The 23934-nt window shown below is 42.5% G+C and overlaps 1 protein-coding gene across 5 annotated transcripts in view; it reads left to right on the forward strand.

Annotated features, from left to right (window-relative positions):
• The window catches only part of Met (MET proto-oncogene, receptor tyrosine kinase), a 112876-nt gene that overhangs the window by 82208 nt on the left and 6734 nt on the right, over nucleotides 1-23934 (forward strand). For all 5 annotated transcript variants that reach the window (XM_085683709.2, XM_048448994.3, XM_048448995.3 and 2 more), the window contains 8 exons: nucleotides 3114-3260; nucleotides 4873-5029; nucleotides 5205-5345; nucleotides 9590-9820; nucleotides 11622-11702; nucleotides 15262-15443; nucleotides 17573-17682; nucleotides 18845-19010. In XM_085683709.2, the coding sequence (XP_085539835.2) occupies nucleotides 3114-3260; nucleotides 4873-5029; nucleotides 5205-5345; nucleotides 9590-9820; nucleotides 11622-11702; nucleotides 15262-15443; nucleotides 17573-17682; nucleotides 18845-19010 (1215 nt within the window). The remainder of the gene's footprint in view (nucleotides 1-3113; nucleotides 3261-4872; nucleotides 5030-5204; nucleotides 5346-9589; nucleotides 9821-11621; nucleotides 11703-15261; nucleotides 15444-17572; nucleotides 17683-18844; nucleotides 19011-23934) is intronic.

The following is a 23934-nucleotide window of genomic DNA, read 5'->3' on the forward strand; positions in this document are numbered from 1 at the left end:
GGCCGGCTTGTTGGGGTTTCTGTCCCGCCCGGTACCCCACAACCGGCAACTCCCAACAAAAATCACACACAGGACTCCATAAGATTATAAACTGATTGGCCCATTAGCTCAGTTTCTTGTTAACTCTTATAGCTTATATTAACCCATTATTCTCATCTATGTTAGCCATATGGCTTGGTACCTTTTTCAGCTGTCAGCTTACATGTTGCTGCTTCAGTGGTCTGCACAGGAGTGACGAAGGGAGCTTCCTGTGTCCCAGAATACTCCCAGTCTCTTTGCTCCACCCCTACTTCCTGTCTGCCTTTCCCGCCTATACTGCCTGCCTGGACAATCAGCGTTTTATTAAAATACATGATTGACAGACTACAGATAATTCTCCCGCACCACCCGCTCTCTCAGGAAGGGTCTCTAAATAAAGACTCCCAAGTGGCTAGTGATGAAATTAGTTGAATTTTGGTCCATCCAGCTTTTCTCGTGTTTCCTAGACACTATTCCCCCAGCTCTCTGCAGATTTCCTGTGGGGTTGGTTTGACGCTTTCTGAGACAGAATTTTGGCCTGAATTCTGTAGAGAAGGGCTCAGAATCTCTAAGTGAAGTGTAATGCCACCACAGCAGTCACAGGTCTCTGGTTGCCTGCTGCCGACGCCCTCACTGCACGGCTTCTGTCTAGCTAGCAGCCTGTACCTCATGCTGTCATTGGTGAACTCTCCTGTGGGTACCTGGCTACAAACACTTGCCGGATCTTTTCAGCTAGAGTGCTGCTTTAATAAATACTACCCACCTTTACTCCTTTCTATTCTGTTCTGTAACAGTCGTGAATGAGTGGCATCCCAAAACCTGAATGGGGGTAAGGGGATTGTAGCGTGATTTCTAGCTGGTCTTTGGAGAAGCAGAGCTGTCAGTCACTCATTCTTACCTCTGTGAAAAGCTCAGACCGAGTGGGGTATCCTGTCTCTCTAAGTCCTCAGACTGAATGTCCTGGTCTCCTGTCTCCTCCCGCCTTATATTCCTCTCTCCACCGAGCCATATCCCTTTCTGACCCCCCCCCCCCCAGTGCTGGGATTAAAGGTGTGTGCCACCACTGCCTGGCCTCTATGGCTAACTAGTGGCTTACTTCACACTCTGACCCACAGACAAGCTTTGTTTATTATAGCACAAACAAGATATCAGCACAGGGGACAAATGGGCAGTCACTGGCGTTTGTTTTAGCAGCTCAATGGCAGGCAGAAGCTCCTATCCATCTACATATCTGCAGTAACTAGACCTGGCGCTAACACTCATTGGGTGGTAAGTAGATTTTGTGCCAGATAGAATTTGCTTAGCTTTGTGGCTTAGACCCTTCTTAAAGCTTAGCTCCCCTCATGTCAACCAGCAATGACAAAATCCCCTCCGCGTCTTTACAGGCTAGAAGGAGATCGTTGGCATTCGGAGCCGCTCTTTGTGTCTCGGGAACTGAAGCTCTCACTCCCGCCATTTTATGTAGAAACCATATTTTGTCGCTTGAACGCCTGCCGACCTGAGCTGATTCCTCTACTTAATAACTAGCCGATGTCAATAATGGAAGTTTGAAACCTCTCTTCCCTGGCTTCATAAAGCTACATTTACTTTAGATACAAAAATGAAGCTGCATCTATTTCTAGTCTTCCTGCTTTGATATCAGTTCCTCTGTTCTGGCCACAGCTGCTGGGATTGCTCTTACTGAGATGCTAAGCCTGAAGGAATGAGTTCTGGAGGGGACATGCATTGCGGGCCTCCCTTCCCCCACCCTTAGCTATTACCTAAGCCCACAAGGCACATGTGAGTGCTTCTCCCATAAATCAAGCCCTCCAGCTCTTTAATCTCTTTTCTCTGTCATTCTCTGAATTCCCTCCACTCTGTGAGTAAGGCCTGCGCCCTTCCTAGACCTAACCAACAAGTTGTCATTTCAAGCCCCAAAGTGACCCGTGAGATTTATGTGCTTCTCGGTTGAATTACCCTGTGTGGCTGACCTAGATCAATAGATTGCTCCTCCCGCCTCTGGAATACGATAAGGATAAGGTTTGTCTGCATTCATTTCTTCCACGGGTTCTCGGAATATAAAGAAGCACCTTCTTTCAGGTATTCCTCTTTCTAGAAAGATATCTGACCTTCCCACCTTAAAATCCATGAGATACTGTAAGGGAAGCAGTTGGTGGACACACTCAGTATGTAAAACAAAGTTGCAGGGCTGGGCTGTCTCTATTAGGAGCTGTTCTTTGTCCATAAGAAAAATAGTAATAGGTTTTGATAGCTCTCTCCTCCAAGTAACAACCTGTTTAATAAATAACTACTCATTAAGTCTTGATATGAAAAATTGTATTTATGTTTGCACTTCTTTCCCGAGGCTAATGATTGGTCTCTTGAACAAAATGTTGATATTTTAAACATTCCTGATGCTAACGCAAGTTAACTATGTCAAGTTGGGTAATGTTTAAAAGTCCTCGAGTAACTATATAATTGTTCAAAATAACGTAATTGTGCTCTCAAGTCCTAATGATTGCATCTTCAGGGAATTTCTTTGAAATGAATTTACTTATGTACAAGGTTCAACCAGGCAAGAAGAATGAAAAGGAATTTCCCAGCCAAACAGCTAAAGGAATGTATCGATGGGGCAGTTATATTAGCTCTCTGGAGACGAGACCTTGGCATTGGTATTTTTCAAAGCGTTCCGCGTGATTCTAAAAGTGAATCATTACAGAAGGCAGTGTGAAGCAATTCAACAGGCTCAGCCACGAAGCTCAAAACGGTTTTCTTTTCCTCAAACACCCATACTCGGCCTGAAGACAGTAATAAGACGATCATGCTTGACGGTTTTCAAAATAAGGACATACGCAAGATCCCCTTTTCTTTTCTCTAAAATTCAATCTGTTGGGATGGCACATCTTCTCATTCCTGCCTTGCTTGTGTTCTGAAATGCTCACACACCCTTTCAGCCGGCTCAGCTCCCCTGAAAATGGGTACCGTAAAAATCAGACGTCTTGGAAAACATCATCAACGTGCGCTGTGTTCTTGTGTGCCTTCTAAACTTGCCAGCGTTCCTGCTGACCTGTGAAGTGTTAATGACCTTTTCTTTTTGTTTTCTCTTTCCCTTCCAGGGAAATGATATTGACCCTGAAGCAGTCAAAGGTGAAGTGCTGAGAGTTGGAAACCGGAGCTGCGAGCGTATACACTGGCACTCCGAAGCTGTTTTATGTACGGTCCCCAATGACCTGCTGAAACTGAACAGCGAGCTAAATATAGAGGTGGGGTTCCTGCGTGCCTTTCATGATGTAAATAAGGACGCCAGTGTAATTATGTCACCAGGAGGCTTAAAATAAATCATTAAGGCTCATTTGTGTGTTGACTTTGGCTCATCAACTCAGCCTCAGTTCCTAGCTGTGATTTGAGAAATGTTGAGATGGTTTTTTTTTTTGTTTTTTTTTTTTTTTTATCACACTGTCTCTTTCCCCCGGGTTAGAAGTGTAAGTCTCAGAAGTGATCTTACCAACACTACTTCTCCGCCATCCCATACTCTTGCCAACATGTGCTGTCATTCTCAGAAGGCACAAGGGCAGACTCAAGAGAGCCCCTTCTTCCACTCTTCCCCCCGCCAAGAGGCCTTCTCGCTTCAGTGGTCCTAGTGCATGGAACTCTGTAAATAAAAGAAGATAGAGATTTGTCTGCTTGGCAGAAGAAGGAGGAAACTCAATTGTTAAATACTATCTGCTTCCACGTACACAGCTAAATCAGACAGCACAGAACAAGAACATGCTCTCATCATTTTTAATATTCTATTGTGATATAGCTTACACACCATACAATGTGCCACTTGAAGTATACAATTCAATAGACTTGATATGGCGTAATTGTTAATTTCTTTAAATAGCGGTAACACATGTATATCATAAAATTTGCCTTTTTAATAATTTTAAATGTACAGTTCAGAGACATGAATTATATTTGTCATATGAGTAATAATCAGTGTTGTAGAACTCAAAAGCCTTCCCAAGCAGATGCTATGTATCCAGTGAACAAGAATGCCATTCCCTAATCTCCAACAGCCCACGTAACCTCTAATCTACTCTCTTTCTCTATGAATTTGCTGATCTAGGTATTTCATGCAAGTCAAATCATACCATATTTGTATTTTAGCATCTAGCTTATTTTACTTGGCAAGTGTTTTGTAGTTCATTCCATTCTATGGCTGGTTGATGTCTTACTTTATGTATACCAGATATTACTTGCCCAAGAAAAAGTAGTTTTCAGGGGCTCCTGAAGTCTTCTGAAAATGCTAGGAAATAGAAATATACAAAAGAATTACAAAATCTGAGACTGAATGTGGAAACTAGAGGAGAAATTTCAAAATGACCTTTAATCTTAAAAATCACAAAGCCCTGGGGCTGGAAGAAATGACGACGATATTATTATCAAAGTGAAATAAAGATAATACGAGGCTTTATTATCCTATTATAATATGATTTTCCTTCCTGTGAGAAATCTTTCCTGCTATGCACTCCACCCTCCCAAATGGGACATCATTAATTTTTATTTGTTCATACTTCTTTGTTATCATAATAATTGATAAATATTAGAATAATTGATCCATTTCCCTTCATATATACTTTAGTTCCTCAAGATCAAAGACTATGATTGTTTATCTAAGCACCATAGCTTAATGATAATTAATCAATATTTCCTAATTGCCTGAACACTGGGGTAAAATTGAGGAATTTCTTGTTCTGAATGTCATAATCCAACTTCTAGAATGGTGACCACCAGGTGCTAATGGGAACACAGAGAAACTTTGGTTCCACATAGATAGTATATTTTATATCGGTCTTAAATTCTTACTTTCCCTTCTTATTTTTTTTCTAGTGGAAGCAAGCAGTCTCTTCAACTGTCCTTGGAAAAGTGATCGTTCAACCAGATCAGAATTTCACAGGATTGGTTGTGGGTGTGGTCTCAATATCACTAATACTTTTATTATTACTCGGGCTCTTCCTGTGGCTGAGAAAGAGAAAGCATATTAAAGGTGCATATGTTGGTATTGTCTAAGAAACTGCCGTAGAAGTACAGTGATTACATTTAATATTGCCATGGGGACATGTGGGTTGTATAATAAACAACCATATAGCTTGTGACTTCTGGGCGTGGAGACCTGTGATAACCAAGTCTTTACCAAGTTTTCTCTTTCTCTCTGTTTTAAGATCTGGGCAGTGAATTAGTTCGCTATGACGCAAGAGTACACACTCCTCATTTGGATAGGCTTGTCAGTGCCCGAAGTGTAAGTCCAACGACAGAGATGGTTTCAAACGAGTCTGTAGACTACAGAGCTACTTTTCCAGAAGGTATAATTCAGTTTACTTTCCTGAGAAATATCTATGCATAGACCTCTTTGGGTGATGGCATCGTTCTTGCTTTTTGCTTTTTCTTCATATTTTTATACAAATGGAAAAAAAAAAGGTTGACCTTTGCCAAAAGAATACTTAACTTGATGCAGGATTGCCTGGCCTTCACTTTAAAATCAAACTCATGCAGGTATCATATTGGAATTTTAGCATCCGCAAGCTTTCTGATCACACACAGCCAGATTCACATTAGAATCATTTGAGCAAAGTCACTTATCTCAGAGTAATGCTTAAAAAATCGAGACACGCTCTTTAGCCATTCAGGAAGAGTATAGTTATAAAATACTTCTATCTAAATATAAATTTAAAATGCTATATTTGGGGGAAAACTTTTGAATTATACCATTAGTAGCCTTTTGAAGCTTTTTCAATGGGCATGGCTTTTCCCCACAACCATCTATGACCTGAATATATTTTGAGTCTTATCCAAGAAAAACCTCCAGTGGCGCTATTCATCAACATCACCTGCTTTGCAAAACAGCAGTCCAAAGAATGGGCAGGTTGGCCAGGGCATTTCACATTGTTTTATTTAAACTCGTCTTGCACAAAGCAAAATGTCCATATTGTATCAGGGCCATTATCTTTAGAAGTTCCAGGACATGAGTCAAGTGCAAGCATTTCCCTGGTGAATATTTACCACTGGATAAATAAAGTGAGTCACAGACAGTTGTGGATACCGAGGAGTCAGAGGCTGCTCACCAGGCAACTACACCAGCAGGGAGACAGGCAGCATTCGAAGTTTCTCACCGCTTGTTGCCCTTCCTGAGACTTAGGTTGGTTCTCTGGAGATTTTTGAATGCCCCAAGTGACTCTAGTCACTGTTGGAAAGAAATCCAATCCTTTAAGAATGTGAACAAATCAAGCTTAGTGCATGCTTTTAAATTTTAGATATAATTAGTCTTTTATATCCCTGTTTAATAGCTCTAACCTGGGATTACTGAGGTTTACAACTAATTGCTTCTTTAAAAACTATCCTCAGTGGTGGAGATGACTGCCTATGGAAAGTTTACAGCCCCAGAAAGAGGTCCTGCGCTCCCGAGTTTGTATCTACAGAGCTCACGTAAAAGTCACATGGCCTGGGCCTGTCGGGCACCAATCCTAAGAGTCCGTTGGCCAAGCAGCTGCAAATTCAGTTAGGGAAATTTGGTGGAAGTGATTGAGGAAGACATCCAATGCTGACCTCTGACCTCTACACACATGCACAGTGTTTACACACACACACAAGCACACACATATGGTCTTCTTCACCTTTAAATTGTGTGTGGGGTGTGTGTGTGTGTGTTTATGTACACATCTGTATGTGTATGGACAGAGGAAAGTTCTGTGAGAATGGTTCTTTCCCTCCACCTTTATGTGGGTTCCAGGTATCAAATTTAGCTCACTAGGCCTTTACCTTCTGAGCCAGCTTTCTCACATTTAAAATTATTGGTGTTGTTGTTATTATTATTATTATTACTGTGTGCATGTGTGTGTGCATGCATGTGTATATATCTGCACGTGTAATATATGTAAGATTTCTTAATCTTTTACATTCCTCGCTTGCCAAACATTTGTCACCATGGCTAAGAAAGCAAACTCCTCCCTCCTGCTTGCTTTGAAATCTGCTTCTTGGAGACAGGAAAGGTTAAATGACCAAAGAGGGCTACACAAAGGGAAGATCAAGGGGGCCTGAGGTTCCAAACCTGCCCCATAGCAAGTGCAGACCTTTCTGTAGCTGGTGAGAACAATTTTTCCATGGAGACCCAGAAGTCTGGGTTTGCATGGATGCTCTATATTGGCATCTCTGTGTACTTGAACTTAACAAAGGCTCCGCTCCGTCTGTAGAACATCCCTTCATGAGGACCTTTGTTTCTTAGGCTGGTGGGAACTTACAGCTTCGCTCTCTGGGTGCGGAGGTCTGGAAAGTGAGAGGGAAGGAGCTGGGTTAGAAAAGCCCCATTTGCATGTGTGATCTCTGGGGAAGGTTGGAGAACCTGATTCCTTGCCATTGAAGGAGCAGCCAGGAAATGGAGTCTTCCTTTTTTTCTTTACCCAACCAGCTTTGGAGGAGCCTCTTAAATGTTCTAGAGCCTTCCATTGAGGTTGTATTTGTTTGTTTTGTGCTACTGATTATTATGACTCTAAAGTCCCCTCCGAAATGTTTCTGGAGGAAGTTTTGAGACTTACTGTCTGGCTAAGAAAGTATTATTAACCAAAAGATGTACTGAGGAAAATCCTAAACATGCAAAGGTGGGGTTAGACATGACATCATCAACTTTCCTGTGTTATGATTCTCTTGTTTGTTTGCAAGCAAACAATATTGTGTGATGGTAGAACCAGAGAACCACTCACCTAACCTCCCTTCATCTCACACACGCAAACACGCACGCACGCACACATGCACACAGGAGACCAAGCACACCCACCCTGCCGGCCAGTCGCCGTGATCCTGGTGTCCCACCGTTGATGTGGGAAGGGCAAAGCAGCGAGTGGCTTCTGTCTCATTTGGGATTAAGAGCACTCAGTGCCACAGCCCCTTGACTTTGGCATGAAAGTGCCCTTCCTTTGCAAAAGAAATCTTACTTAAAGTTCTCACAGTGCTTTGGTTGTAAAGATGGGCTAATGGGAAACAGCCATGCTCACATGCCCTGAAATGGACAGTGATATGGCACACTAACACAGCCCAAACTCTCTGCTCTTAGCAGCCATAACACTCAGTGACCTCTACTACAAGCTGAGAGCTTATCACTACTGTTCAAGGCTCTTGGTTCTGAGAATGTAGCTTTCTGTATATCCAGCAATATACAATTATAGATATATGTTGAAGCTCCATAACCCAAAATTTTTAAATCAAAAATCATTTTAAAACTCTATGAGAGCTGTGTGTGTGTGTGTGTGTGTGTGTGTGTGTATGTGCGTGTTTCTGACCCATAAGTGTGTGGACGCGTGTCCATGTGTCTACATGTGGAGGCCAGAGTAAGATGTCACGTGCCTTCTCTATCACTCTTGGCCTTATTCCCTTAGGACAAGGTCTGTCACTGTTCCTGGAGTTCACCTTATTTGCGAGCCTGACTGGAAGCTCTTAGGATCCATCTGCCTTGACTCCCCAATGCTATTTTGCTTTTGTGGGAACTAGGCATATTTGAACTCAGTTCCTCCTGCATGTAAAGCAAGTGTTCCTTCCTACTGAACCATCTCACCAGCCCTTGAGACTTATGATACTTTGAAGTATCGGGTTTAAAAGTTTTATATTTTCCATTTCAAATTTCAGATTGATCAGGGGTGACCAACCAATAAAGTCCATACCAGTACTTCAAAATCTAAGAAAATTCAAATTCTGAACAATTTCTGATTCCAAGTATTTTTGAAATGGGTATTCAACTTGTACTGATTATATGTATTTTGCTACACATATTTTCCTGTCTAGGAATTCATGTAGGTCTCCATAATATTAATAATTTCCATATAAATGGTCATCTCAGAGAGCATTTTTTTTCATTTTCTTTATCACTGGGCAATTGCTTAACCACTTTTACTGCTTCTGGTTCTTTTTCTTTTAATATAATATTTTTATTAATTCTTTAAGAATTTCATACAATATGTTTTGATTATTTTTACCCTCACTCCTTCCCCTGATTTTTTACCCCCCACCCACGTATTTTATTTCCTCTTTTTTCTTCTTAATAACTAATATAGTCCAATATGTGCTGTCAATATATTCCTGGGGGTGGGGCCATATATTTGAGTGTGATCCTCACTGGGGCCTTCACCCTTAAGGAAAATTTACTCTTTTCCCTAGAAGCCATCACTTCTCCACACTGCTTATAATTTTTAAAGGTGAAATACATTTAAAAATGAACTTCAAGCATGACTTTTTGTTATTAATCGAACAAGAAATACTTAAGGAAACCAATAGGATCAACAAGCTTTCCTAGTTAACACTGCCTACTTAAAAGAGCATTTCTAAACACTTTATAAACTGTGTTTCTATATAAACATCTATGCATATGTACCCTTTTCCTAATTTATTACCATTTTTTCTCAAGACATTCTTTTGTAAAGAGTGTTCCCGGCCTCACTGAACTCAGTGATTTCTTTAATGTTAAAACCCACATTTCACTACTTTAGTGATCCCCTTTGCCACCCCTGATGCCTGCTGCAGGGGGTGAGGTTTCACAGCTGTGCCTACATGCTTTATCTTGCAGACCAGCTTCCCAACTCCTCTCAGAATGGTGCGTGCAGACAAGTTCAGTATCCTCTGACCGACCTGTCCCCCATCCTCACGAGCGGAGATTCTGACATATCCAGCCCATTGCTACAAAATACGGTCCACATTGATCTCAGCGCTCTAAATCCAGAGCTGGTCCAAGCAGTTCAGCATGTAGTGATTGGGCCCAGTAGCCTGATTGTGCATTTCAATGAAGTCATAGGAAGAGGTAAGTGTTTCCACTCAACTCTCTGTGAAGTACAATTTTCCAGTAAGTCTTTTATCTCCTGGTTTGCAGATTAGGAACTTAGGGCAATGCCAAGGGCCCCTGACAGAGCGCTGATAATGAGGTGTTCGAGTTTTGTCCTGCAGAAATGCAGACTTACGGCACATCCTTGGAGACTTTCCTGTGCACGGAAACTAATGGATAACATACCCAACATGGGAGAAAATAACCCCATTTCTCGCTCGTATTTCTCACACTAACTACAGTTGCTTGGAGAGTGCCCCTCACCTACTCATAAAAATCAGGCCAATTTCTTCAGTCCTTTGTCCCTTCCGTCTTTTCTTTGAGAACAGTAGCAAAGTCTATGAAGTCCTAGTGTAGAGTTGCCTGTGCACTGCTGGACAGCATCAGAAGCCAGGGAATTTATAGCCCTGCCCTGATCCGAGGCAACATATATTATCTCCACGGGGCACTCCAATTTTCTTCACACAAAGAATGACTATGTGCAGTAAGCTAGCCAGAGCATCAATACCTTCAAGCTTAAACACTATGGGAGGAATTATTTGTCAGGGAAAGAACCCAACCAGAAGCGATGACGTAAAGTCTTCGCTAAAATCCCTTTACACTTAGTACTGAATGACTCCTGGTCCCTTTGATTCTAAATGCTCTACAAGAAGCTAGGCAGGCATCTGTCAGCATGCTGCCGGAGAAGCTGACCGGGCTACTGGCCATGTGTGAACGCTGGTCCTCCGCGGCATCCTCTCGCGCTCCAGAGCTGAGCTGTGAGTGAGGCGCTTCTCCCTGAAAAGTGGCCTCTGTGCACACGCGTGCATCTGCGTTTTATTAGTAGCCTGTAAATCCAGTAAGTGTGCCTGTCCTGGAGGATACAGCTTCACTAATTGTCTTCTCGCTCCAGGCATTGTAAAATCAGAACATTCTTTATCATGGACGGTGTTAACATGGTCATTATTTCTCTGAGGTCATAGTCATGAAGAAGCTATCAGTATTAACTACTGCTTATTTATTATATGTTTCTCGAAAGAAATTGTGATCACTCGTGAGCACGGGCTTATTGTACGCATCTTTATGTCATAAGAGGGTAGCCCATGTCTGATACTCATATACTGAGCACTCAGGACAGCTTGCATGACTCCATGAATTAATTGAATGACTTACACAGCTATCAGACATTTGACACCTCTGGGAAAAATTACTGCCGCTGTTGAAAGGCTTCTATCGGGGAAGTGAGTGGGTAAAGTCAGAGGGAAGGGCATGCGGTGACTCAGAGGGGATCTACTTCATTTAGGCATCTGCCTCTTGATTCCTGCCAGCCCGACTTACATATTAACCACTGACTAACAGGGGAAATCCTTGCTCTGTAGCACCTTATTTATAATCATTTACAAGAATGTAAAGGACTTATTGTATGTTTATTCAAGTGGATAAAATTATTTACATGTTTTCTTAAATAGTATTTGGCCCTTAAAAATAATAAACCTCTTTCATGCAGAAGCTATTTTTGTGTTCGGTGATACCACAATGATTCAATGTTTTAATAGATTAACCTTTAAAAAACCATATTGCCCTATATTAAATAACCTTATTGTTTATACCATGGAAAGAAATGTATTGCATCTATATTTATATCCAAACACATTTACCGCACAGAGTGATATTGTTAATGAAAGTGTCATCAGAAATGTTACTTCTTTTGTCTTACAGAGGAAGGAGATTAAGGTCCTAATAAATAATTATTATATAAGCCAGTGTCATATGACTCTAACCAAGTTCTCTTTTTTAATAGGGCATTTCGGCTGTGTTTATCACGGGACGCTGTTAGACAATGACGGCAAGAAGATTCACTGTGCTGTGAAATCCTTGAATAGTACGTTGCAGTTAATCGTGACGGGCACATTTGTGGTTTGCAAATTGACAGCGTATAATGAAGTGTTGATTTACACTTTCCCCTGTGGGGAAAAAAAACCATCTACTGCTGAAATTGTGGAATTAATCCTGGAAATTTGTTTAGTCTAAACACTTACTGAGGTAGTCCCTCTGAAAATACCCCACGGACAACTACAAGTAAGGGAGGAGGAGCAGTGGGTCTCTCAGATGAACTGAGTCTCACTTAGCCATGTTAGACTTATAATATTTGTTTTTGCAAATGACATTTGTGGAAACTATTGGAAGCACGTTGGCACATACCATAGTAATGACTCATTTTGCCCAGAGACACTGCCATAATTACTTTTTAACCACAACTTCCATTAAAAAGAAAAAAAGATTAAAAGCTGAAATAATGCAAACTGGAGAGAAATGCACTGGCAGGAAATTGAAAAATCATAAGTATGGTAATTCCTCATTTATCCACATGTTTAGGGAATGAGGTGTTCCACAGAAACAAAGCAACCTACTCTCTTTTTTATGCATGTTTATGATGCAGCATTTCTTAAAAATTTTGCCTGTTACTGAGAAAACTCTTAAGGTGAAGTGCACACTTTCTTTACAAAAAAAAAGGCATGCTTTTAAACATCAGCTTAGTCTTTACTGATGCAGAGACATAATTGCAGCCCAAGCTTGCTATGCTGTACAACCTCTGAGGGGACTCCTGGCTCCACCCTTGTCAACAGACCTCACATGCCTGCTTTTCTCCTCTGTGATTTTCTGCTTTAGAATTGTAAGCAACCTGAAAATTGTGAGCCAACTGTATTACAGGTTTGTGTTAGAACTAATCATCCTGAAATGTAGAAATGATCGGTTTCCCTGCGCGGTACTCTAATACCAGAATTACTTCTGCCCTTTTCAATATGAACCTAATCTCCATGGTGAGCATCGTTCTGTACGGGTCATTTTGTTGGATATCTGATCCCAAGATAACTAAAGGGACGGTCCTCATGGAATCTAGTAGCAGATTGGTGGATGACGTATACAGACCAATAAACTGACCTCAGAGGAAAGGAGTGCTGCCATTTTCACTGAGAACGATCCTAACCCCAGGAAATCTTTCTGTCATCACTATGTAATGGCTGTTGTCAGTCCACATAGACTTCCCTCATCTCTTCCGGGTCCTAGAATGCCTTATGTTTCTAAAAGGCTGCCAATGTTGTCATGAACACCAAAGATATACTATTGAGATTTATGTTAATGCTGTTAACTCTTCATTTGTGAGCTCTCGTTCCCTTGGTAGGTCTTTCTAGAACTGATTAGAAAGGACTGTGCTAAAAACTGACTAGAGGCTGGGGAGTGAGCTGAGTAACAGCGACTGCTTCTTAAAGCATGAGGGCCACTGTATGATCACATAAAAAGTAGAGATTGGCCATATATGCTTGTAACCCCAGTACGGTGGGGAGCAGAGACAGGAATGGATCACTGGGGCTTAATGGCCATCCAGATTCAGTGAGGGACCCTGAGGGACCCTGAGGGACCCTGTCTTAAAGAATGGTGCCAAGAGCAGTGCAGCAGGACAATGGATGTCATTCTCGGGTCTGCACACACACACACACACACACACACACACACACAGATGAACACACGAATATCCTGTATGCACACAAACACACCCATCCCACTTAGTTGGAAAATACATAGCTCAGTGGTGGGGCACCAACATAAGCAGGGCTCAGTTCAAGCCTCAGTACATAAAGGGGGGCAGCTACTTATATATGCCATGTGGTGATTGATCCACAATAGATCAGTAATCATTGAACTATGGCCACGAAGCGGCTTTCATGGGTAAAGTTTACTGAGACCCAGGCGTTTGCTGTCTATCACGACTTTCATGGTTCAACAGTAGAGCTACGTGTCTGAAGCAGGCACCACATGGCCCATGAAGCCAAAGACTATGAAGCCAATGACAAAGCACTTGACAGCCTGTACCCCAGATGCTATCCAGATGGAGTTGTGGCATCTTTGTTTTGTGTCTGTATAAGACATTCTACGCTCCTACATGAGACCAGTTGTTTCCTGGACTCTGTTTTACAAAGGAGGCTGCCAGCGGTGCCTTGATGGTGCTGTGCAGTGTGACGCTGTGGAGGCTCAGGAAACACTGGGGGCTTTGGTTCGCTGAGATCTTGAACTAAGGAGCATTTGACAGGCCTCTCCCTGACCGTCTCTGGCCCCTTGACTCCAGGTCTCCTTTTTTTCTCAAAGCAGGCCTTAAAAATTAGAACTTCTCTCCACCAAGACAGCATAGAAACTAAAATCCCTCTTCTCAAAACCCAGGCATAATACCTTGAAATAGTATTTGGAGCCTCCCCTTCCTTCCTGTTTTTGAGTTGAGTGTTCACAAAATTTTTCCTGACCTATACTGCCTGATCGCCACTCATAAGTCCCTCATTCTAGCAGGGGTCCTTCTTACACCCAGGAAGAAGAGACAGGTAACAGAGAGGAATAACCTTGCAGGTAAGCTTGGCTGGCTTCCCTTATCATCCATTAGGTCATGGACTTTTGGTCCAATCATATTTTTCACAACTCTCAATTTTTCAACAAATCCAAGAACAAAAGAAATGATTCCCCTTGACGCTCAGCTCTCCGTTTCTGAAGGCGCCGATGCCTATAAAACTCATTTTAAAAGTGTTGTGAAGGGCTAGAGAAATGGCTTAGCAGTTAAGAAAGCTTCCTGTTCTTCTAGAGGACTCGGGCTTTGTTCCTTACATTCACCAATTCACCATTGTGGCTCACAGTCATCTCTAACTCTAACTCCCAGCGGATCCGATATCCGCTTCTGACAGCACTGTTCTCTCTCGCGCTCTCTCTCTCTCTCTCTCTCTCTCTCTCTCTCTCTCTCTCACACACACACACACACACACACACACGAGCACAGACACAGACACACACACACACGAGCACAGACACACACACACACACACACATGAGCACAGACACACACACACACACATGAGCACAGACACACACACACACACGAGCACAGACACACACACACACACACATGAGCACAGACACACACACACACACGAGCACAGACACACACACACACACACATGAGCACAGACACAGACACAGACACACACACGAGCACAGACACACACACACACACATACGAGCACAGACACACACACGAGCACAGACACACACACACACACACACGAGCACAGACACAGACACACACCACACACATGAGCACATACACAGACACACACCTAATAATGAATGTTTCAAAGATGGCATTATGCTGCTCTGTCGTTAATCAGTTCTTAGTTGTAGGATCCTCCGATAGGTAAGGAAAGTAGAAAAGAAAAGGAAATAAAGCTTCCTGCCCAGGACACCATTCACTCAGACATGCTGTAGAAAGAACACCCTAAGGCTGAAGCATCCAGACAAGGTGTCACCAGCTTGTTCTCACATTTCCTTGGGCTTCCTAGCTAAAGTTGAAAGGGGTTCGTTGTCCTGTAGTGGAGTTAATGTCTCAACACTGCATTCCACAGGGATCACGGATATAGGCGAAGTCTCCCAGTTTCTGACTGAGGGAATCATCATGAAAGACTTCAGTCACCCCAATGTTCTCTCGCTCTTGGGGATCTGCCTCCGGAGTGAAGGGTCCCCACTGGTGGTTCTACCATATATGAAACACGGAGACCTTCGAAATTTCATTCGGAACGAGACTCACGTAAGTACTCTGCTAAGCTTATGAATTCACAAATCATCTGTCAGTCAGCCACTCCTTAAAGATGTTGTTTTCATTTTGACAGGTGAGATAGGATTCGCTATACTTCAGGCTAACCTGGTACTTACTCTGTAGCCCAGGCTAGTCTCAAATTCTCTACAGTCCACCTTCCTCAGCCTCTTGAGTCCCGACATTGCAGATCACATGATCCACACTTGGCTTGCCTTCCTTTTTTAAGATTTTATATTTATTTTATGCATGTGTTTACCTATATGTATATGCACAATATATATTCCTGATACCCTAAGAGGACATTATATCTCCTGGAACTATCATTACAAACAATTAGGAGCCAGGTCCTCTGCAAGAGTGGCAAATGCTCACCACTGAGCCCTCTTCCCAGCCCATTTGTTTGTTTGTCCATGTGTTTCTTTGTTAATTTCGTGTGTTTGGGTGTGTGCACATGCAACTATGGGAACACATAAACAGGCCAAAGACTGGCATTGCGTGTCTCCCTCAATTCTTTCTCAACCTTAGGTTTTTGAGTCGAGAGTCTCTCACCAAACCTAGAGTTCACCATTTTGTCTAAATTAGCAGGCCAGTGAGCCCGTAGGATCTGCCTACCTCTGCTCCCTGCTCTGGTTACAGGTGCACCATGATACCTGGCTTTTGTATACCTGGCTTTTACATAGGTGTTGGAATCTGAACTCAGGTTCTCCTGCTTATGAAGAAAGCACTTTACCCACTGAACCCTCATCTCAGTCCCAACACAAGCGTTTGAGTCTCATAAAAAGTTGCTTACCAATCCAGCCTAAGCTACATAGCTACATGCTGCCTTAGAAGAAGGAATATGTTATTAATAATCCTTATATTGATCACATATTGAAATAATATTTTAGAAAATTTGGGTTAAAGTCTATTGTGATCTGTTTCATCTATTTTTATTTAAAGTATATGTGTATCATACTTTATATTATACCGAGTAGTGTTGTACTAGACAATAAACAAATAATCAGCTTAAATATGTATGTTTACATATACACTAGCTCACGGGGTGGGAGTTTTGTGTATTTTGCTCACTCCTGTGGCTCCAGTGTTCAACACATAGGCTCTTAATAAATGTTAGTTGAATAAATGAGTTGCAAAAGAGGACCGTGGCCCATATGGCTGTGAATTTTCTTTAACTGGGCCATAATGTTGAGCAAGCTTTGGGGGCCGGGGTGAGGAGCATGGATGGAAAAGCTCCTAGAACTGAGCCGACGTCATAGCCTCAGTCTTGACCTTGCTGCCCAGGTCCCTGTGGGAGTCAACCAAGTAGCTTTGCTCTTCATCAAAAATGATTTTATAAACATTAAGCTAAATAAGCCCTGAGGCGATAAAGAAATACTTCCTGTCATCCAAAAGAATAGAGCACCCCAGACTGCCAATTCTTTGCCGGTAGTGAAACTGACATTGCAAAGGTCTCACTTTGACTCTCGTCCCTCTGATGAGGCCGTCAGTCGGTTTAGATGAGCTACCATCTCGGCAGCACCTGTTCTCCCAGGATGTGGGAGAGATGCCCTACTGTCCATTCCAGAATAGGAGCTGGCCTCTCAAAACCCAGAGAGTGGTTCCTGGCACCTCACACATGTGTCTTAAGGAGTGGTCTAAGCCACAAGATGTGGCCTGTCCTCGGGCTGTGTGTATAACAGGGACTGCAGCCTTCAGTCTGGGTTCTTGTTGGAATCTTATGCTCACAAGCTCCGTGATGGCTGCTGAGGCAGAGACGGCCTTTTGGAAACTGAGAAGCAAACTATCATTTCAACAGGAGCTGCCTTCTGATCAGTCTGTCTCATCACACACTCCGAATATAAAACCTACATTTTAAAACATCTGCATTTTCCCACCCAGAAAACAGAACCTGTAACACCTCCCGATCAGAAGTGTGTGTGAAACAACAAGAATCTTTATTTAAGAAAAGATCTAGCCCCACGCTTTGTATATAGTACTAGTTCACAAATAGCTATGGCTCTCCATGGAGCATGAGTTATTATTTGGGACAAGATAAGTCATATAAACATCACAGTATTCTAAGAACACTGTTAGGACATCGAGGGCTTAGTTTATGCTTTCCCAACTCTCTTTGATTGCAGAACCCAACTGTCAAAGATCTTATAGGATTTGGTCTCCAAGTAGCCAAAGGCATGAAATATCTTGCCAGCAAAAAGTTTGTCCACAGAGACTTAGCTGCCAGAAACTGCATGTAAGTATGAAAATATCGCCGTCACAAAGTACAAATGAAGTGTCTGTTTCTCACTACTCAGTGCTAGTAAGGATGTTCCTCTTCCCTCTGGAGCAAAGTCTGAATATCCTTGCCGATTTTGAGTAGATGTGCAAGCCCCTGCTGGGGACGTGGGAGGGGTTTTTTAGTTTTATCAAACAAAGCATTTAAAAGGTTGCTCCACGGGGGCTCTCCAGCAGCTGCTCCTTGCTTCAGCCTTCCTGGGCCCTTCCCCCCAGCAGGCTCCAGTGTTGTGGTTTCACACCGTGTTAGCGATGGGGAGAGGGAATTTGATCTTCAGCCTTAGCCAGTGAAAAAGGAAAACTGGTAACAGGAATATCAAGGCAGCGCAGCTCCCAGCAGCAGACGTGCAGTCAGCCTGCAGACGCCTTACCAAAGATGGTATTTGGGGACGAATATACAAAGAACTTTTATTTGTGTCTGGCTGCCTGGCTGTGTAACAACAACAGTCAACAGTTTATAATTGGATCTCTGCTTTGCCGTGCAGAGCGCTGATTCATGGCTCCTGGTATGTGTGAATGAGAAAGCTATGCTATTAATTTTCCACCTAGATTTTGGTCAGGGTAACGTCATAAAACTGCGTTAAACAAAGGCTGCACAGCCTTAGATAGCAGAAGACGTTTTTTGTTTTTTAACATGACAGCTTTCTTAGGCACTCTGCCTTCTGTCTCATTACCTCACTGATGGCACATAGGAGTTTTATGTGATCGCTAGCATGGTTGAGAGCAAAAGAGGGCAACATAGCACTACCATGGCCTGTCCATTCCAGGAAACATATTGTCGGTAAGATAACCAGGAAAGACTAGTGTTGTGGGGGACTGCATTGGATAAGCCGATTTTGCAACCATGGCAAACTAGGTGGAAGGCAGCTTTCCCTTTTCTCCAGACCTGCTGCATTCTAGCAACATGCCATGTCATTCATGATGTCTCTCTCTGGCCAGTGGAATCTGTATGGTAAATGCCAAGCATGTTTACTGAGGAAATCCACCGTAATTTAGTGTTAGTCAATAGGCCAGAGGAAATTGTGGATCTCTAATACCAAAGCCACCTTTCTTAAATCTATAGACACTCAGCACTGTTGTAAGTTGTTCTACCTCAGTCCGTAATGACTTTTCTCCTGTAGGTTGGATGAAAAATTCACCGTCAAGGTTGCCGACTTCGGTCTTGCCAGAGACGTGTACGACAAGGAGTACTATAGTGTCCACAACAAGACGGGTGCCAAGCTGCCAGTGAAGTGGATGGCCTTAGAGAGCCTGCAAACGCAGAAGTTTACCACCAAATCCGATGTGGTAATGTATTCGCCATCCCTAAATTTCTCTTCCTTGACTTTCATTTCCATAGTTGTATCGTAACATGATTTTTTTAAAAAAAAAAATTCTCCAGGCAGTGGTGGCACACACCTTTAATCTCACCACTCAGGAAGCAGAAGCAGCAAATGTTTATGAATTCAAGGTCAGCCTGATCTACAAAGTGAATTCCGGGACAGCCAGAACTGTTACACAGAGAAACCCTGTCTCAAAAAATAAACAACAACAAAAAAAAACAACAACAAAAATTCAACAACACTGATCACAGGGTAGCTTCATTTGTAAAACTGGACTTGATTGTCCAGTAGGTACCAAACTGTATCCATAAATTATCTTATTTATTCAAAAATATTTGTGGAGTGTAGCCATCACACTGAGCTATGTGCATAGACCCTAATAACCCCTCAGAGGTCCCATCTCCAAACATCCTCATCACACACAGAAATCTAGCAATATTTTTATGAGAGTCCAAAAGAAATTATCTGGAAGAATCTACACACAAAAGTGAGGAGGGAGGCAGAGAAGCTGAAGACCTCAAAGGAGAGACGAACACGGAAGCCAGAGGAAGAGAAACCATCAAAAGGGATGTGGGGTTGGGAAGCAAGTCCACTGTTTCTCTCTGGAGCAAACAAGCCTTGGCTTTGGCCTCTTTGGACCTGAGTAGTTTGAACGTCTAGGGCACGCACAGAGCGTGAGTGCTGCGTGAAACCCGGAGTGTGCTTGCTGTTCTACACACATGCAGCAAGTCAGGACGAGTGTGATGTTTAGGTAGAAAACTATTTGATGTTTTACCCTTAAGGATACAACGATAAATCTCTGCTGCCAATACACAAGGCATCCGGGAAATATTCCCGCAGGATGTGACCTTCAAAGGAGAAGCTCGGTAGCAGCTGACAGACAACAGGAGACAGGGACTGGGGGTACTCGTGAGAAATAGCTCACTCCATTGTCAACTAGAGGAGGGGGTGGACTCAGTGATCATGTAGTTTCTGATCCTATAAGGTAGAGGAAGCATTGACAGTAATGTGAGGTGACTAGCAGTTCGTTATCAATAAGTATGTCATAAGTCATGCACTGTAAAGAGAATTCTGGCTACACAAGATCTATACAGGAGGAAAATGTGGTAGCGCATGGTAGAGGTTAACGCCTGAGATTTTGACACTGAAAGACTGTAAAGAAATGAATGCTAGAGAGGCTGGAACAAAGGTGGAGGGTGAATGCATGGGGTGAGAGCTTACCTATCCTTAGAGAACATGTCGTTCACTCAGACTTGATTGCCAGTAAGCCTACACAAGAGAGAGCCAGTGTGAACAAGTCAATAGCAAGGAGACAAGATGAAAAGAACACAGTTTTTAAAATAGACACATCTGAATGGGCATTACACCAAACACATGTGTGACTAACTAGCTAATAAACTCGTGAAGAGAAAACATGCCCACACGGAGGTTTATGTATGGATGGCTGCAGTAGTATTAGTCATAATAGCTCCAACTTAGAAACTTCCCTAATATTCACCACCTGAAGGATGGATAAGGGAAATGCGATGGGTTCTGTGCTGGAGAGATGCCCCAGATAGTAAAGCCCTTGCTGTGCGGGCTTGAGAACCTGTGTAGTTCCTAACACTTACATAAAAGCTGGGCAAGGCTGTACACACCTGCAGTTCCAGCCCTGGGGAGCCAGAGACGGAGAAGATCCCTGGGACTTGCCGTCAGTCCAGTCTACTCAGGTTCATGTGCTCCAGGTTCGGTGAAAATCCCTGTCTCAAAAATCTGAAGGTGATGAGCTTAGAGAGATGGCTTAGCCAGTTATCAGTACCCATGTAACAGCTAACGACCTTCTGTCAATCTAGTTTCAGGGGTCCGCCATCTTCTTCTGGCCTCTGTGGGCACCAGGAATGCAGACATGATATGCATACATGTAGGCAAAATACCCATACATGTAAAGTAAAAATAAGGCGTAGAACAGTTAAGGAAAATGCCCAAAATAGACCTTGGCCTCTGTCCTTCATGCATATGCACATGGACCCGCTTACACACATACCACATATGAACCCCCCAACACACACACAAAGTGATACGCCTATATAGTGCAACACCATTTGGCAGTATACAGGAATGACTGACATTTGATTCCGTGAGGATCAAACTCCAAAAATTATGTCAAGTGAAAGAACGCAGACTCAAAAGATAAAATATTCAATGATTTTATTTGTGGGACATTTCTAAAAAGCAGTAGAAATATAAATAGAGGAGCTCATTGGTTGCCTGTGGCTGAAAATGGGGATGTAGGCTGATTACAAATGAACATGAGGAAACTTTCTGGGGTTCCAACTGAGCTAAAACTGAATGGCAATGGTATCTATAATCTAGCTGAATTTCCCCAGTATCATTGACTAAATCCTGATAATCAGTGAATTCTAAAATCTATAAAGTAGACATCATCAAGAGAAGGCCTCTCCCAAAGACCACAAAAAAACAAACTTTTAAAAGAAATTGTGGAGCATCAACACAGTTTCTTCCCCTCTCCCTGAAAGACACCATGATACTGTGACATGTAAGCCACATGCAATGCGGTTTTGACAAACAAATGTTGATTGCATCAAATCATTTGAGTAGGGTTTCACCTCAAAGGCCACATACACTTTTGAATGTTGACGTGGACGTTTCCAAAAGCATGAAGTAGATTGAATGTATGTGGAGTCCAACAAGCAAAAGCTCACCTGTGTATTGACAGGCTCTGTTTTTAGCCAATGCCCAGGTAGAATTTGGCCTCATCAAATACTCTAATATGCATTCGCGTGAGATCAATGTCAGTTCCCATGAGATTACTCAAGCCCTGCCTGCACCATCCAATGGCTCTATTTTACGCGTCGCTAAAGTCTGCATTCTCACTTGTTCAGGCCGCAGGCTTTTCTCAGCCCTCATTCTGATGGTCTCTCAGGAGATATTACCGAGGGTCACCTGACCCTTCCTCGGAGTTCCCACTTCCTTTGGTTTCTAGACACTGTACCTCCTAGTTTTCTTCCTGCTTCTTGGTTGTAGCATCTTTATTTCTTACTGTCTTTATTCTTCATTGCCTATCTTCGTTCACGCTCTTCCTGTATGTAGCTTTCCCTCAGGATCGTCTCAGGGATCAAATGCCCTCAGAGTTGAGATTAATCTGTCAGCCCTGCCTGGAGGTCATCGTCAGCATCAGGACTTTCTTATACTCAAAGTTAAATTCTTTCCTCATCCTCCTCTAGCAAATCCTCGACTCAGTTTCTATCAATGATATTACCGTTTTGTAAGTACCTACCACACATTCTTTTCTGTGCCCCTTCTTAGGTCTTCAAGTTTTGACAAATGGAGACAACTGTGTCACCACTGCCATCACAATCTGGGCAGAGAACAGTCTGTCAGCTCACAAATGTTCTTGTGCCATTTTGTAGTTGGCCTCTTCCAGGACCTGAGAATCACTGACTTGTCTTTACAGTATTTTTCCTGGAGTGTTACATAAGCAGAATCATAGTCAGTAGCCTTCAGAGAATGCCAACTTCACTCAGAACAAGGCACTGAGAATATACATATTGTTCTATTGGTAGTTTTGATGGGTCAGATCAACATTCGGATTTATTTTTTTGCTGGCTTGAAAACACATGAAATTTACCATTTTATCCACATTTAAGCATCTACTGCAGTAGTGTTTACTGTGACACCTTTAATACAACAGATCCCCAGAACTTTTTTCTCCCATCAAAACTGAGATGATGTTAATTGAACAAAAATTTTCCTTTTCATTTTCTTCCAGCTCCTGGTTACTCCTCTACTTTTGTCTTTAAAACAAAATACCTCATAGAATCAAAGTTATAAAACATTTGTCCTTTTATTGACTGGCTTGTTTCACTTAATGTGATGTTTTCAAGGTTTAGCCATGCTGTAGCATATGACAAAGACTTCCTTCTTTTCTCAAACTGAGTGAAATTCTATTGTGCATATAATAGAACTGTCTATTAGTAGACATTTGGGCTTCTTACCCCTCTTGATTGTTGTGAGTCACACTGCAATGCACTGCAATAAACCAATTATTTTATCTTTTTAGTTGTGCTAGAAATAGACCCAGAAGTGGAGATTTATTGTAGCATGAGGGGCTGGCTTGTTGGGGTACCTGTCCTGCCTGGTACCTCACAGCCGGCAAGTCCCAGAGAAAATCAATCACACAGAGATCTCTATAAGTTATAAAGCTGATTGGCCCATTAGGTCAGGCTACTTATTAGCTCTTATAACTTATGTTACCCCATTATCCTTATCTACATTAGCCACATGGCTCCGTACCTTTCTCAGCTGGGCAAGTTACATCCTGTCTCTTCGGTGGTCTGTGCAGGAGTGGCGGAGGGAGCTTCCTGCTTCCCAGAATACTCCGAGTCTCTTTGCTCCACCCCTACTTCCTGTCTGGCTTTCCCGCCTATACAGCCTGCCTGGCCAATCAGCGTTTTATTAAAATATGATTGACAGAATACAGACAATTCTCCCACACCAATTTATGAACCATCTAGTAGTTCTATTTTCTTTCTCTTTTTTTCAGTACTATAGTCTATAGAAAGTAGTTTGTCCTTCTGAGTAGTGGGTTATTGTATACATATACTAAGTTTAATCTGTTCACTCACCATCTGAAGGATTCTATGTTTAGGCAGTTACCAACACATAATTATAATTGCCAATGCATTTGCTTAAAAGTTTTGTATGAGTATATTTTTGTTTGTTTTAGATATTTAGGAGTAGTACACCTACATATTCAAACTTGTAAGAAAGTGCCAAGTGTTTTAGAGAATGGCTGCTTGATTTCATTTCTCCACTGGTGATCCCATTGGGTTCCAGCATTCAGCATCTGCGCCTGCACTTGGCATTGTCAGATTTGGGGAGGTTAAGTC

This window comes from Myodes glareolus, chromosome 25 (assembly GCF_982192425.1).
Source record: "Myodes glareolus chromosome 25, mMyoGla1.1, whole genome shotgun sequence".
Lineage (NCBI taxonomy): Eukaryota > Metazoa > Chordata > Mammalia > Rodentia > Cricetidae > Myodes > Myodes glareolus.